The 17,256-nt window shown below is 37.5% G+C and overlaps 1 protein-coding gene and 1 non-coding gene across 5 annotated transcripts in view; one reads left to right on the top strand and one right to left on the bottom strand.

Moving 5' to 3' along the window:
- BIRC6 (baculoviral IAP repeat containing 6) overlaps positions 1-11,274 on the top strand; it is a 193,619-nt gene extending 182,345 nt beyond the window's left edge. For all 4 annotated transcript variants that reach the window (XM_015242776.3, XM_031684939.2, XM_031684936.2 and 1 more), the window contains exons 71-74: positions 280-357; positions 2,884-3,072; positions 6,491-6,625; positions 10,129-11,274. In XM_015242776.3, coding sequence (XP_015098262.2) covers positions 280-357; positions 2,884-3,072; positions 6,491-6,625; positions 10,129-10,308 — 582 coding nt within the window. In that variant the 3' untranslated portion in view covers positions 10,309-11,274. The remainder of the gene's footprint in view (positions 1-279; positions 358-2,883; positions 3,073-6,490; positions 6,626-10,128) is intronic.
- On the bottom strand, positions 7,303-7,377 carry TRNAN-GUU (transfer RNA asparagine (anticodon GUU)). Its single transcript has one exon. It is a non-coding gene; the product is annotated as a tRNA-Asn (tRNA).
- Positions 11,275-17,256: the final 5,982 nt, after the last annotated feature.

Here is a 17,256-nt window from a genome sequence, read left to right as displayed (position 1 = left end):
TTGAAAAAGTTATTTTTCATTAAAAGTGTTACTATTATTAATGTGTAGTAGCTGCAAATTCATTTTTCATTATGAAGAAATTGTAATGCCACACAGATTTAGATCATATTTGAAGATGCCAATTTGTTTTAACAGACCAACCCTTAGGGTTTTGTTTGGGGATGTAAAACTGAGCGACTTTGACATAATAGTATTTAAATTTTATTTCTAGTTGTGGTAGTTTACTTTTAAAAACCACTTCTTTCAATTCTGTGTATACTTCTTCCCCTTCTTCCTCAGGTTTGTTTAAGCATCTTAAATACATGGCATGGAAGACCAGAAGAGAAGTGGAATCCTCAGACCTCAAGCTTTTTGCAAGTAAACAAATTTCTCTGACAGTTTTACTTAGAAAATAAAGAACCATCTATGTTTAAGAAAAAAAAGTTTTTAGTGACCAAGAATAAACATAATAAACCATAAAAAATAAAAGCTAGATTGATAGGAAGTACATATTAAATAAATTATAGGTGAGCATCAGATTTGGAATTTAGAATGTTAAGTTAGGGCACAAAACAAAAATTTCTTTTTGTCAGAATTGGCTTTTAATAAATCCCTAACTCGCCCTTAAAGTACTCTCTGGTACAATAATATTAGACAAGGCAGATTACCCTCTCCCATCTCCCAGTCACTATAGGGCTCAAACTCAGCTGAGTAGAATTTAACACACTATTAGTATTACATATCTCTCCACACATGATACGGTTCTTCTATAATCTAGTTAGTAATGGGATTCATCTGAGGCTTAGAAATATTTTCCTGGCATTCATAAAACTTGGGATTTGTAGTTCTTATTTCGCAGAGCATTTGACACTCACATTACGTAGTCTTGAATTTTATAAGTTAATTTCCACATAAAATATGTATACTATCCCATCAAATTTTTTTGCTGATGCTTTATATTAATACTTCAGAATCCCAGTGAAGAGGTGGACTAGTAAGTATATTAATAATGAGTTAACTTATTTGTTCACTGAAGAAACAGAAACAAGACACTGTTGCTGCATAATAGTGTAAACTCACATTTACAGTGTTTACTTTAAAAAGATCACCATAAATTACCCCTGGGTAAGCCTGTTAAAGTTGACCTACCCTGAAAGGATTCTTTTCCTACATTATTATTTAGAATTAGGTAAAAGAAAATATGAAAAATCATTCTTTAGGATGTGACTTTCTTAGAGTATATGAAAAGACCTTGCAGCACCCTCATGAATTAAAGAAATAGTGCTATAAGTTTTTCCTTTTTGTTAGTATGGAGATCAAGAAAAAAAGAGGTTACATGATTCATGCAAAGTAGCTAGGGCTCCAAGTCATTTCTCAAATGTAGTTTTCTTTGTTCTGTATACAAAGCATCTATTCTTCATTTTATTTGGTTCAACTGTTTTAAACCAAATGCACCATGTGAGTCTGAAGTAATTCATAAGTTTGAACCTACCACTGCCTGAGATTTATAAAACAGTATTTTGTGTCAAAGGATGTGAGGCTAAATAAGTAACTGAATCCTGTGTTACTAATTTGTGGTTAAGTTTTTAATTTAATTTCTTTTTCTGCTTTTGTAGAAAATCAGGATATACCCTACTCGCTTAAGAGGAAGATTGTTTTTTTTTCCTGAATCCCTACGTTATATACTCTTTATTCACATGCATTTTCATTTAATCCTCATGACAATCATAAGACATTATGGATATATTGACTCCATTGTACAGATGAGGAAGCTGAGTCTAGAGCAGTTAGGACATTTGCCCAAGGCCACATGCTAGTCAGTGGCAGAACCAGGCTTCTGAAGCCAAGATGCTATACTGCCCATGTGGGCTCAGCTTGCAGCCAGCCAGTGTGTATGAGTCAGGAGGCTATGGAAGGAATGCGGGGACTTCATTAGTGGTCTTCACAAGTCCCAGATTTCATGCCAGGGTCATTGGCAGAGCTGGTACAACCCCCAGCAAACTACTCAGAACTGTGTTCAGTAAAGGAGCTGCCTTATGAGTTGGGGGAAACCAAAGAGGGGACAAAAATGAAGAGCAAACAAACATAATGGTAAATGACAAATTCCAGCTCTGTAGGTTACTAGGTATCCATCTTAAAAACTGCTTAGCTCCCCCTCAGGGCCGTATTTCCATAGGGAAGAATTAAGAGGAAGATTATTTAAAAGGGAAGAGGAAAGGAACTAATAAATAGATCCTGGAGTGTTATTTCAGAAGAGTCAGGTTTGAGTTAGGGGAAAGTATGTAGCTAAGGAAAATTCCTTTCCTTCAGTGATATATTTAGTTTCAGGAAGTTTAAAAATTATGAGATCTTTGCCTCAGAATTATACAGGTTTAAACACTTTCTTTTATACACTTGACCATTGCCTCAGTAACGTGTTACTTCTGATTATATTTAACCTTATCTGTTCTTAGGTCTTATGTTTCAGGTTCAAGTTCTCATTTAAAAAATTTCCTAGGAAAATGTATATCTTGACTTCTAAGATGCATACACTTGATATTATTTGATCATCTTTCTAATGAGAATACAACTACTGCTAATTCTTTTTCGTTTCTGAAATGGGCAGATGTATCTAACGTTTTCCTGCCTCCAAAGATGCCCTATTAGCTAGTTATATTGGTATATTAGCTAGCAATAAGATTCTACTATGCCTATTTTACTTTTTCGCTTTAATAATAAATAACATTTATTATTCATTATTAAATAATAATAAAGTATTTCAATGTCATAATTATTAACAGATTTTTTTGGTGATAAAAATATGTGGAAGCACATTTAAAAGGGACTCCTGGTTGATAAAGCAAGGTATTCACTCTCTAGAAGTAAAAATGTCCCATTATAACTATTTTTTTATTTGTTCCTCAGGTGTTGGTGTCTGTTCAGTCCCTTATATTAGTAGCTGAGCCTTATTTTAATGAACCAGGATATGAACGGTCCAGAGGCACTCCCAGTGGCACACAGAGTTCTCGAGAATATGATGGGAACATTCGACAAGCAACGGTTAAGTGGGCAATGCTAGAACAAATCAGAAACCCTTCACCGTGTTTTAAAGAGGTATATTTAATGAACTTACTGAAATAGTTTATTAAAGATGTTACAGAATATAGTTTGTTCGTATTGTGCTTGCCTTTATTTTAGCGTATCTGTGGTGTATTAAACTTTATTATCGTTTTTAATCATAAAAAATCAGTAATAATAGAATACAGATGAATTTTTAAATCATTTACTTCCTAGAAGGCATCTGACTTTCTTTTGCAACAATTTTATTCCTTATTTTTTACAGCTACCATTCTGCTATCATACTGTATGTGCTTGTTATGTTATTATAAAAGTAATTCTTTTTATTAGAGGTTAAGATACTTTCTGGTCGTCTTGCAAATAGAAACTTTGCCCTTATATTAATATCTGGGTGTGAACATTAAAGAAAAGACATTTCATTTTCTTTTTGAAAAAGTTGGGTTTAGTTTCTGAAACCTCCCTTGATACTGTTAAGTGCTTTTATTTTACCACATCCTGCAGTGTGACTCTTCCCTGTGCTTAGCTCTCTCTCCTTAGTCTGCCTAAAATATGGTTGTATTTTTCACCTGTCATAACAAATTCCTTCATCACATCTTATTTTAACTTTCTTGTGAAACAATTTTCTTTCCTAATTGTTTCTCTTGATCATCAGTTCCTTAGGTTGTGCTAGAAACTCAACATTTTAGAGGAAAAATTGGCGTATTTATCTGACAAAAAATTGATCTTTAATATGGTATGTATGACTGCCATGTAACATCATTCCTGAAGTCTTCCTCAAGAGGTAGCATCGGTGAATATACTCTGAAGGAATGTAGACACAGCGTTTTTTCCTTCTGTTATAAACTAACTAAATGAACTTGCACTTTGAGTAACAAAGTTGGATATTTTCCAGAGGCTTGCATTCAAGGCTATGGGAAATTACTTTTCCTAATATTATTGGAAATACAAATGTGTATTTTTTTGTGCACTCTTTATCACAATATTTTGTACCTTTTCAAACCTGGGTTATTTATATTAAGTAATTCATTTTGCAACTGTATTGAATACCAGCTGTTACCAGAGACTGCAGTAAGGTACTCAGAACTCAAGGATAAATGAAACTCAGTTCCTGCCCTTGAAAAACTTATATTCCTCCTGTTTGTATCATAAATTAATTTATTCAATGACCTGAAGACTCAAATAATGAATCCAGATAGATGTATGAATACTTGACAAGTCTGCTAGAATGTATCATAGCCACCTCAAGCATAGCACTGTCAAACTGCACTCTTGATTCTTCCTTCCTTTCTTCTCTCAGTAAAAGCACCATCGTCTAAGTCCAAAACCCTGACCACCTGTTTTTTTTCTCACATACCACATTCAATCTGTTGACAAATTCAGCTTCACCCTTCAAAACATAATCAAAATTTGGTAATAAAGAAACATCTTTACCCTGGCCAGCCTGTTTCAAGCCACCATGACCTATTGCCTAAATTGTTGAAGTAGTTTCCTAACTGGTTTCCCTGCTTCCACTTTTGCCCTTCTTCAATGATTCTCCCCACATAATCAGATCATCTCACTCCAATGACTTCCCATTAAATGAAGAAGAAAATTCAGAGTCCTTACCCTAACATGCAAAACTCTACATTGTCTGCCTCTTGTCTACCTATTCATCATATTTGAGAGTTTAAAGGCTTTTGATACCAGAAGTTAGGATGTGGCGCAACTGGAGCTCTGATTTACTTCCTGGTGGGAATATGAATAGGCACAGCCTCTTTGGAAAACCCTTTGGCAAGTAATAAACTAAGTACATGCTTTATGACCAGCAGTTCCACTCCTTGGTATATGCTCAGTAGTAATTACATACATACTGGGTGCAGAAAACGTTTATAGCATTATTCATAATTTCCAAAAAACGGAAACAGTCCAATTGCCCATCAAGAAAATAAATGGACAAATTAAGGGATATTCATAAAATGGAATACAGCAACGTAGATGAGTAAATGCCTTCACACATTAACATTGACAAACATCATAAACATAATACAGAGCATAAGAAGCCAGGCACAAGGAATACATTCCATATGATTCCATTTATAGAAAGTTCAAAAATGAGTGAAACTAACTTATACTTAAGGAAGTCAGTATAGTTATACTTTTGGATTAATGGAGGGTTAATGGTGAGAAATATACAAGTGGCAGCGAGGCCTCTGGTGTGCTTGGTGACGTTATGTTTCTTATCTGAGTAGAGGTTATTTTGGTGTGTTCACTGTGGGAAAACACAGTCAATTGTACAGATACAATTTAGGCACTTTTCTGTGTATGTTAAACTTCATTTTTTAAATGTATTGAAAAAATTGTGTAAATGTATACACCAGTCAATATAACTTGTTGGTTCATGCTTTAATTTTTTTCTTCCTTCTGGAAGAAGAATAAATTTAACACAGGACTCAGAGTGGGGTGCATAACTTTTATAAAAAGTAAATAAGTATAATTTGAAACAATAATCCTTTCTCATCTTGTAGACCTAGTTCACATTAAAGGGAGTACCCCTTGTCTATCAGTGCTTTTCTCATTTTCCCAATTGGTTGTGACTTGCTACTCTGTATTCTTTGGGATTTGTTTTTGGTTTTTTATAGTTGTTGTTTTGTCTTTTTTTAAAGAGTATCCTTCTGGTAACTCAATAACTTGTTGACATTTTACCTCCATTCTCAGGTTTTCCTCATGATTTTTCCTTTGTGGGTATTTTTGCCTTTTCTTTAGGGGAGATAAGTTCATTGGGCAATATACTAAGTAGCTTACCCAAATACAGAAGAATATTTCCAAATTGATCTGTTTTCTAGCTTAAATTGTCAAAAATAGACTCTTACTACTTACTCAGAAAGTTTATCAGTGTTTCAGAGATAATTTTAAAAATCTGAAATGTGAAACACATTTATCACAAGGAAAATAACTTCATAGGATAAAATCTTGTTCATAAATTAACCAGAAGACAAATAAAGAAAATAATAATAGTGCCTATTTTAGGGCTCTATTCTGATTTCTGTGCAAATGCCTGTGACGTTTAGAATCTCTTTACTCATCTAGGTATTCTTTGAGTTCTATTTTAAAGATAGAAATTGACAGTTTTTCTATCATCAAACAATACTTTTCTCCTGGTTATTCATTTATTTACGTTCACCTTCTGACTCTGTTATATTCTGTGTGTCTTGCACACTCTGGATAGGATTAACTTTTGAAATGTCTAAGTGGGATTGGGCATCATTTTCTCCTATGGAACTGGGTATTTCAACACATGACATGATGTCATAATCCTTATTCTTCCTTGTTACTAGTGTAGAGTTCACCACATTGAGTTTTATGGAGAGAAAAAAATTAGTGTCTTTTAAATTTCATTTCTTTGGAATGTCACATACTTTGTCTTTTAAATTCTGACCTGAACACATTTTGTTCTCTTGCTTGTTTTATTCTTAAGGTTATACATAAACATTTTTACTTGAAAAGAGTTGAAATCATGGCCCAGTGTGAGGAGTGGATTGCGGACATCCAGCAGTACAGCAGTGATAAGCGGGTAGGCAGAACCATGTCTCACCACGCAGCAGCTCTCAAGGTGAGTGACCCTCCCTAACAGGGGCCTTGTCGGTGGCTTTAAAACAAGATTTGTGTATTCACTGACAGAACCATGGCCACCAGAAAGAAACATTAAATTTATTATTTTAAGTTCAGATGTTACCCAAAAGCCTATAGAAAAGTTACATTGCTTTTGACAATGAATTGACAGTTTCTAAAATTAGAAATGAGTATAGGGACAGAGCCAACAGAGTTTCATAGAGTTGTTTGAAGATGATGGCAACAAAATATGCTCCATGAATGACTTTTTATTCCTTCGGCTTTTCCCTGGGCCTCTTCCCTTCCAGAATTTTATTGTTGGAGTGATGAGGGGGATGGTAGTTGCAGAGCCTCCAACCGCTGATTGGTGGGAGTGTCTGTGAGACAGACCTGTCTGGGAGAGGCAAGCAGTTGTCTTGGGCATTCACAGAATGGAAATGTAGAACATGATGGTTTTGGAGATTTTTTTGTATGCAGGAATCATACCTTCAACAGCCACCCTTTTTTGCCTGCCTTGGCTTATCTGCCTTTACTCAGCTCTGTTCCTTTTATCCTCCACCAGTGATGTTCAGTTTTCTCTTTCTGCTGGCTCTCTTCCTTCTAACTTTGTTTTAAGCTCTTTTATTCATTCATTCATTCATTCACTCATTCATTCTTTCTTCCTTTCTTTCACCTTAATGGAGGCACTGGGGATTGAACCCAGGACCTCGTACACAACAGGCATGCGTTCTACCACTGAGCTATATACCCTCCTCCTTCTAACTTTAAAAGTATCTTCACTTAAAATGATTAGATGATGATGATAAGGATTTACTAGTTCTTTTTCATTAAATTTTTTTAATGTCTGTTATTTTTCCGGTTACATACAGAAATGTTAATGAATGAAAACCCATATGATGCCTGGAGTTTGCTTCAAAATAAAATGAGAGAAGTGGTGGGGATATAGATGAAATAAGACTGGCTATGAATTGATAAATTTTGAAGCTAGGTGATAGATTCATGGGAGCTTATTTTATATTCCTCCCTCTTCTGTATTTATTTGAAAATTTCCCTTATAAAAACCTTTTAAAAAAATTATTTTTCTCCATAACATTTGTATCCTCCTAAGCTAGTTTTATTTTGTCCCTGTTGTTATAAAAATATTTCTCTTTTACTATCAAACTAGAGCTGTTAACACTTTTGCTTCCCTTTTTAAACCACCCTCTCAGTAATTAACATCTTGCAGTTTAACTTCCATTCTACTGAAGTTACCCACTCTCCAGTTCTCAGAGCCAGTGACCCTGGCTCACCTCTCCACGCACCTCTCTCCCTTCCAGGCTTTTATAAATGCTTACTTCTCACTCTGCTTTTTTCCTGCTCTACTGGCTCACTTCTGTTCACTTTTCAGCTTAAATTTCACTTCGTGGGAGCCTGCCTTGACTTTTCAACTAGGTGATTTCAGTATAATCTCTTGTAATGCCAACCTTTTAAAAACCTTCATAACACTGGTCTGATGTCTTTTCTGCTGACTGTGCATCTCTAGGCTGTGTTGGCTCTTCTTTATCTCACACTTAATTCTTTCAGCATGTTTTTCTTTCCCCTTTTTCTGAATGATTGTGTACCTGAAGGCTTACTGTTTGGCTCTCAGGACTATTTTATTCTCCTTCTCTGTCATTGTATCTATACCCCTGACATTGTCCATTTACTCTTTAAAAGTGCTTTTTAAGCTGTTGTCTGCTTTTAGCTTTCTTCAAATCATATTACTGGCATTTTACATGTCATTACTTCATTGAAGATCTAAAATTAGAACTTATCTTTCTTCTAGTCAAGTTTTCTTAACTTTCTGTATTTACTTAATTTTAAACAATTTTTCTCTGTCTTAAAATCTTCAGATATTATTTAACTCCCCCTTTATCTAATTTACCTATTTGGTCAGTAGTTGGCCCTATCAGAGCTGCCTTCATAAGGGATTTCCCCCTCCCCATTATCCTATTTAGTTCCCATAGCTCAGTCTTCCTTGCGTCTGGTTCTTCCCCTTCCAGTTATTTTTATAGCACATAACCAGATTGAACCTTCCCAAATGTGTGTTAAGATATGTCTTTTCCTTACACAAAACCTCAGTGGCTAAAGTCCAGCTTCTTTGTCTTTGTTATTTCAGTCAGTGTCTTGCTTATATGTCAAATTCTTATACTATGTTGTTTCTACGTTACCCTGATTTGGAAATCTCTATCTCTGCATCAATCCAGTGTTTTATCATTTCAAATATACTTTTGCTGCTGAGTACTACTTGAGAAAAGTATGCAGTTGTTCAATTTCATGCCACAATAAAGGCATAGTATTCCCACCTCAGCTAGGGGCCCTTATAGTCGTCAGATTTTTCCTTCTTCCCTAGTTAGTGTTTTCTCCTGTTATCCACAGTGGAATAGAAATTTGGGCTAGAGAATTTTTGAGTTGCCAACATGTAAATATACATTGAAAGCTTACAAATGGCTGCAAATGTGTAGCTGTCTTATCTTGTTTATATGTCTTACACATCCAACCAAAATTTAGCCTCTGCAAGGTCAAAGATCATGTAGTTGGTCTTCCATATACATAAGCGATTAGTTCCAGGACCCCCGACAGATACCAAAATCCACAGATGATCAAGTCTCTTAGGTAAAATGGCATAGTTCAGTCGACTCTGTATCCAGCTGTATCTTCCATATTTTACTCATTGCTTTTACATTGTTGAATGCAGTGCCTTGTTCTGTAATTGCTGGTTAATTTTCAAAGTTAGCTATCGACACAACTAATTTTCAGAGCCCTTGGTGTAAGATTTGAGATCATTTCTCTCCCACTAGAAAATTGTAAACTAAAACGATGTTTGTAACCAACCACTCTCTATTAACGCCTCTACATCCTTCCCGAAGTGTCAGTATGGGGTAATACACAGTTATGTAATCACTCTAGATCTTCTTTTTCATCTGCTTACATTTTTAAAAATTCTGATGAGAAAGTATTTGTAAAGTGTATTCCAAGCATTTTGTGAGATAATGAGTATGAAACACTTTGCAGACATTCTACATAGGGCCTGATAAATACTGTTTTCATTCTCTAAAATAGCAGTGGTTTTATTTTAAATATTTAGGGACTTGTCTTTCTCTCAGAAATACTTAGTCAGAGCTCCATGTATTATAAGTCAAGAGGTTATTCTCTTTAATTTAAGAGAGTATATATAGCATATGACTGGTGTCCTGTAAGCCATTAGTAATGCTGTTTCTGTTACAGGGGTTGGGCCATGGGTAGGCAATGTGCATGCTACTCAGTACTCTGGGCTTATCAACAACATCAGTTATTTTGAGGTTAGAGATTTTTGCTAGTTTTGTTCACTGCATGTTACAGTAGCTAGCATAAGGGAGGTCCTCAATTAATATCTGTAGGCCTAATACTTTGGGCTTTGTTTTAAATTCAACTCCTCCCTCCAGTGATGTTGTGCTGGAATCCCGGAGTTTGCAGTTTTAACGTCACTCGTTTTCCCCTGCATAGCGTCACACTGCTCAGCTCCGGGAAGAGCTGCTGAAACTTCCCTGTCCCGAAGGATTGGACCCTGATGCCGACGATGCCTCAGAGATGTGCAGTGCCACAGCCGGTGCTGAGGAGACTCTAATGCATGATCAGGTCAAGCCCAGCAGCAGTAAAGAACTCCCCAGTGACTTCAAATTATGAGCTGCGTTGACATGGACTGCATAGACACAAAGGCTTTGAAGCACAAGCCAAATATGTCAATATTTGTATGTAAGAAACTAATTATGTAATAGGTAATGAAACTGAAACTATACTACGCCCTTAAGGAGATCCAGTTTAATTCAAGGTGATCTTTTATTTACCTGTACAAGAGTGTAAACTTTTTTGTGCTTTTATTTTTCAATTGTGAGAACCACTGATTGGTATGTTCAACAAATTTGTGTATACAAAGAAATGGATAAATCACTGATATATAAGGGAAACTACCTTAGGAAAGAATGTTTACTGAATGTTTATTATTATTTTTTTTTTACTGTAGAGTGAGGGGTTGTTAACAAAGAATATATATTGGTCATTCTTACAACTACTATTTAAAGTCAGCAACTTTTCACTGAATTTGATAGATTTTATGTTTGGCCATATCTTCATGCTCACATTTGATTTCTGAAGAACTCCTACATACACTTCAATAAAAGTTAAATGGACATAATCCCTCTTTTTTGATTTACTGGTACATTTTTTAAATGATAAATCTGCCATAAAATGCATTATAGCTGGAGACTTGCACTTGTATGAATGAATTTATTACATTCAACATATTTAATTTTATGCCTTCTAATTCTAAGATGCAGAAAAATAAATGAACATGATTTTATTCTATGCCAATATTTGGGCCTGTGAATGTATCCATTATTTGAATTTAAGCATATGAAAAGGAATGGTCAATTCGAAAAGTCACGCTAAACTGAATTTTTCCTAAAGGGCTCCTTTTTTCCTGGACTCTCTGGTTTTATTACTAACATCACATGTATGTATTAAACATTGAGGCTCTGTAGAGCAGAGAGGATGTACCTCTCTGGTGCTGTTACAGTACATTCTGTACCTGCCATATAGGCTCATTTTCATGCAAATTCTTCCTAGAGCCAAATAAATAAAGACTTAGGTGTATTAGTATGTCTTGTTTCTAAAAGGTGTGAAATGCTATTTCTACAAAGAATTGAACACTTCCATGACCTACGTGTGGGAAAGGAAAGGATGTTTTTTCAAGACCAATTATCACAAAGGAAAAGCTTGATTCTTGGCAGAATTTGTATAAAATAAACTGGCATGTGGGAACCTTAATCTGGAGCTGACCAGAAAGAGAAGCTGTATTCTGACAGTGAGTTGTCCTCTGAAGGAAAAGGGGAAATAGGGACCATGATACCTTCTCAACAAGGTACAGAGCTCCTTAAAGGAGATAAGTGTGTGACCAGGAAATCAGAGATTCTTAAACACATAACGTTAGGTCTAGTGGCTGGTGAATTACCCCAAGCATGACAAAATGAAGTTCAGTTTGTGAGAAAGAAGAGTCAAATATCACTCACATATATGCTAGCTTATATTTCAGTGTAAAATTATCAGCAATAAGAAGCAAAAGGCACAGTCATCAATCCTCTAGGCTTTTTGGTTTTTTATTTTTTGGTCTGTCAGTGTCCTGTCAGGGATAGATGATACAAGCTTCTGTTTAAATGTATTGTTTGCCTCCATTTTTGGATTTTATTTTTAGTCATTACAGTAAGGTAGGATCATTTTCCCCATTCCACATCATTAGTCCTCAGAAAGCTTTATAAAAGCAGTACTGTAAGGTCTAATTCATGTTTTTTTAAAAACCAAAGTCTAAGATCTAAAATTTGAGACTTTAGTCTAATTTGTTTCCATCTGAAATCTTGACTTTGTGCCAGCAAACATTTGAGCGCTCACTTTGTGCTATGTCCACCCAAGTTCCTGCACTTGGGGGTTGAGTGACAGGCATGAAAACATAATGTCAGTGCAATATGGTAAGTTCTCTGATTCTGTTATTGACAGGGTACTACTGAGAGCATTGAGGAGGGACATCTCAGGCAAAATGTTGATGGGCACTGAGGTGCCATGGTCAGGAAGAGCTTCCTAAAGGAAGGATCCTGAGTCTTGAAGGATGAGGATAAATAAGTTAGCCAGGCGGAAAGAAGTTATTCCAGACTCAAGAGAGCAAAAGAAGAACTTGAATTAATGGCACCATGTTTGATACTATTGAGTTTTAAGAGGCAAAATGGGAACAGCTGGTGGGTGGGATGTAGGCTGTGATGCTGGAGAGGTTGGAGAGATTGGGTCATGGAAGAGCTTGTCTGTCCTGTTGAGGAGCTCTGACATCCCATAGTGATGGAGAGCTCTCCAGTAGCTTTAATTAGAGGAGCAACCTGGTCCAGTCCTGTTTCAGGAAAATCGTTCTGCCAACTTTTCAGTGGCAAGGAGCTCATCTGAGAGCCCATGCTAGAGTCCAGGTGGTGGTCATAAACTAGGGCAATGAAAGGGGTGGAGAGGAAGGGAAAATCAACAGAACTTGGGGAAATGTATATTTTTTTTTGGTATAACTTCAACATGTTTTCAGGCTGAAGAGCCAGGAGAGAGGGTGAGTGTGAAGGCCTTGGAGAAGACTGGAGCAAAGGCCAGCAGTCATAGGATGGCCTAGATCTGAGAGTGTGCAGAAACTGGGAAAGCCAATCGGTCAGTTCATAAAACTAACTATGAAGTTGTTACCTTAAAGAGAAGTATGGAAATAAACAGCTTAGATACCATTCTAGCATTAAGACCAGTATCTCTAAAGTCAGACGAATGTAGAAGTTACTGTAAATGTTTTTTTTCCTTTGGTGTCCTATAATTTGGTTTATTTAGGGTAGGATGGGTGAGGTGAGACATTCTACTTATTGTGTTAAACTGTGGTGAAGGGCCAAGGTTTTTCCGTTAGAGACCAGTACTTCATATAATACAATGAAGATGTTGCAACACCATGCCATCACTTACTCTTTCTACTTAGCCCACTGCCGACTTGTCGCAGCCTGTGGACTGTGGCTTGAGCAGCCCTGTGCTGAACAACTCAACTGAGGGTTGGTTCCTAGTGAGGCATTACTAACTGGTTATTTATTCCTTAAAGCAAAGCTGATTAGTAGACAAATTTCTACTTGCATTTGTTGCCGTGTTAGATAGTTTTCCACAATTAAGCGTTAATACTCTGCTATGTTCATGCATAGATGCTGGAACAGTATCATTTGCTAAAACAAGCTTCAAATCTTAGAAGGTGATGAGACAGGTTAGACCAAAAGATTCCAATATGGAATCAAACATGCCTGCTGGATCTGCCTAGAAGTGGGAGTAGACCCAGTGCAGACCTTAGTGACTCTGGATACTCAGAGCTGGAACAGGCAGCAAGGGTGCAAGACTGGCCCAAACTGCTGCACTGGTGCTTCAGTCTTGGGCAAAATGGTCAGAACATGGCAGGGCCTCAGGTTCCCTTGGTTTCAGTAATACTGAGTTTGTAGGGGGCGGTTTTTGCCTTACAATATTTCTAATTTAATGTTTTCATTATGGAAAATTGGGGAAATACTGAAAAAATATGAAGTGTGAAATTAAACAATTTTCTGATATCTTTCCTTCTAGTCTATTTTCTATAATTCTCTTTTCTATACAATTAGTATATTGTATGTACAATTTTACCAACTTTTAAACAATACATTATGTACTTTTTTATCATTAAAGAAAATTAATGGTGGGGGGAGAGTGGTGGGGTGGCCAGGGGAGGGGAGAAAAAAAGAAAATGGCTGCATAATGTGGATGTACTTAACTAATCCCTTACTATTGGACATTTAGGTTATTTCTGTTTTGCTAATTATAAATAATGCTATAATGAACATGGTCTATACCTTTTATTTCCTTATGGTGAAGCCTAGAATTATTAGGTCAAAGGGTTTGATATTTTTAATGACCAGTTGCTTTCCAAAGAGGTTTTACTGATTCATACTTCCAGTTTCAATTAAAGTTCCCATTCCCTGGCCAGCATTGACTATTACACTCTTTTAATCTGGAATTTTTACCTATCATCATCAAATATGCTTTAGTGTGGATTTTTTCAACATTGTATTTATTAGCCATTTGTATTTGCCAATGATCGGTTCATGCCTTTTCCCCATTTTTTGTGTATTATCTTAGGATGTCTTAATATAAATGAACTATTTGTATGGTAGAATGTTGATTTTTTATCATATTTGTATTTTTTCCAGATGGCCTTTTAATTTTTAATTTTTCTCATAGAAGTTTCAAATTATTACAAAATCATCTATTGATCTTTTCCTTTGTGATAGAAGGACCTATGGCAATGCCTTAGCTCAAGGTATTTGGAGGACCTCTACAAATTTTGCCAGTTGAGTCTTAACAATGCTGTTAATGTGTTTCACTAAACCAGAGGATTGAGAGTGGTAAGCATGGTGAAAGTGTTGTAAAACCGGCCGAGAAGCATAGACTTGCTGAAGCACTTGGCCAGTAAAATGAGTCTCTTGATCACTATGAAGCTTGAAGAATTTCCCAGATAATCTTTTTCAAAAGACTTTAGCCAAAGAAGAGGCAGTAGCCTGCCTGCAAGGGAAAGATTTGGTCCAGTATGAAAACATACAGACCAGGACCAAACCATATTTATTTTCATTAGGCAGAGGAAGTTGTATGAAACCTATTTGCCAGACCTCAAATGGTCCAGTAAGCAGTTTAAAATGTCTGGGAGCAGAACCAGCAGTCTTCCCTGGGTTATACTTGGGACAAGTGAGGTAGGCGGTTTTTGTGGCCTTCTTAATTATCACCAATACTGATTCATGAAGGCTATCATTTTGTTAGTAGACTAATTGTTTAATGCATGCACAATGGTGGGGAGTGGGGATTTTAGTCTCCTGTAGGATTTGAGTTATTTGGTCCAAACCAGAGCTTCTCTTTTTATCAAACCAACAGTTGTTGAATTTCCAATCTTGTTTTTCCTTTTTTGAGGCTAACTGTTGGGTTTCTCTAGCCAGTTTTTCTAAGTTACCATTTGGAGAAATATCTCTTTGAACCATGACAGAGATTTGGTGCTGTTGGCCTCTTTAAGGGCAACATTCCTTTCAGAATTATGGGCAGGATGATTCTCCCTGGCTTCCAGACAGTCAAGTTTACAATGCCCCAGGATCTTAATCATAGCTGAAGTATCAGGTAAAAGTATTACATTCAATAATTCCTGAACACAGGGGCCATTTAAAATTTTATTTCCACTAGAAGTTAAGCCACATGGCTTCCACAACATTTATGTTGGAAGCCAGGGAACTGATTTAGCTGACCAGGGAAAGCCCAATCCTAAAAATGTAATGGGAAAGCTAAGACCAACTTTTATCTCTGCTGAAGAATCCCTGAGAGACTCAAGAACTGGGAGCAGGAGATGCCTCTGGGACTGAAGATTATGGGGTGGAAGGAGGAGGGGCTAGAATGAAGAAGACTGCTGCAGAGCTGAGTCAGGCAGTTGGCATCCAGAACCACTGCTTCCCCACCACCGCCTCTGTGGTGGTCTGGAGAGGGTCCAATACACAGACTGAGTCCTGAATTCTGAGACTCCTGGCTTCTTGCTCCACTTGGCTCTGGAATTCTGGCAACCAGACACCATCCAGGTAGGAGATTTTTAAAGAGTCCCTGAGAAATCTGACCAGCACAAGATAAAAAGACTCATAAATAGTACAATCCAGGTTCCCCACACCTTCCAGGCCAGGCTCTACACTGATCCTAAAGTGGACATATCTCACCCACCAACTCAGTTTCCACTCAATATTTTTAAAAATTGAGATTATATTTTTTCTTTCCCTTTTATTACTTAAGTCCATGTTGCTTCAAGGGAAATTAGAAGATTTAATTAGTATCATGGTATCGAAAATCACATTTAAAACATATGAACCTTGAATTAAAGTGAAAGATCCAAGTTCACCCTGTGGGTCATTGGGGCTCTACACACAAATGAGGAACTTGGTGTAGTGGTCAGTGTGTTTCTGCAACTGTTGATCTTTAACAACTGTCTAAATAGTTTCCACAGCGCTGGATTTTCTGCTTGAAAAACCATATAGACCCACGGATCAAATACTGTTCTCTGCACAAATACTTTTCAATTACTTCTCAGTGAGAAAACATTCCAGAGCATCTGTTTTTCCCTTCCAGCTCGAGTCTGGCTCCCTTTGGCATCCGCTGGCAGCGGCTGAGGTGAGCTGAGCACCTTTTCCAAAGTCTGGAGGGGCTCTGGATGCTACGGAAAAAAGTGAATTAAGAATTATTCAGCTTCCTGCCTTGGAGCTGGTCCTGGAGGAGGCTCTGCCAGAACAGCACTTGATTCCTTTTGAGTCCCGTGTGGTCAGCGTCACCCTGCAGCTTTCTACTGGATCATGTATGGCAGGCATACTCACCAGTGCAGGCCCCACCAAGGCCGGCTCTCAGAGCTCGGTTTCGGCCTAGGTATGGGGCCACGAAGATTAAAGGACATGCGAATAAGGCGCAGTTTTGTGCTGGGCAGCAGCCTCGCAGGGCCGGCAGGTTTTTGCAGCGCTCAGTCTAGCCTCCAAAAGCTGCTCTGCACCAGCAGCCGGGCCAGATGTCCCACCCACTCCTGATTTATGTAGTGGCAGCGTCAAAACCAGATACTTTCTTACTCTTCAATTCATTCAAGAATAAAAAAGTCTTCTCTGCTGACCAGATTCTTAACCTGGGGTTCGCGGACTCCACGGGGTCTCCAATTCCCTGAAATGGTACCCCAATGTTGGCAGTAAAGGCCCACGTGCTTTTGCGGGGAGGACTAAGGCATTCATCAGTAGTCGAGAGAGTTCTGACCCAAAAAAGTTTTAGGACTCAAAGCCACGGACTTTCAACTTAAACCACGGTTGAGGCAAGACTGTGGCTTTGAGCAGCATTTTAACCAGTCTCCCCGCCGGGGCGGTAAAGGAGGACTCCACGCCCTCCACTGTTGCTGCCTCTCCCCGCAGCGCGCCTGGGGCGAGTTAGCCCCGCCCTCCAAACACTGCCCATTCCCCGCTCGGGGCGGGGCATCCCCATTGGGCATGCTCAGTGCCAAAGACTCGGGTTGGG

The sequence above is a fragment of the Vicugna pacos genome, chromosome 15 (assembly GCF_048564905.1).
Source record: "Vicugna pacos chromosome 15, VicPac4, whole genome shotgun sequence".
Lineage (NCBI taxonomy): Eukaryota > Metazoa > Chordata > Mammalia > Artiodactyla > Camelidae > Vicugna > Vicugna pacos.
The sequence above is the reverse complement of the archived record's forward strand: the minus strand, read 5'-3'. Positions and strand labels throughout refer to the sequence as shown.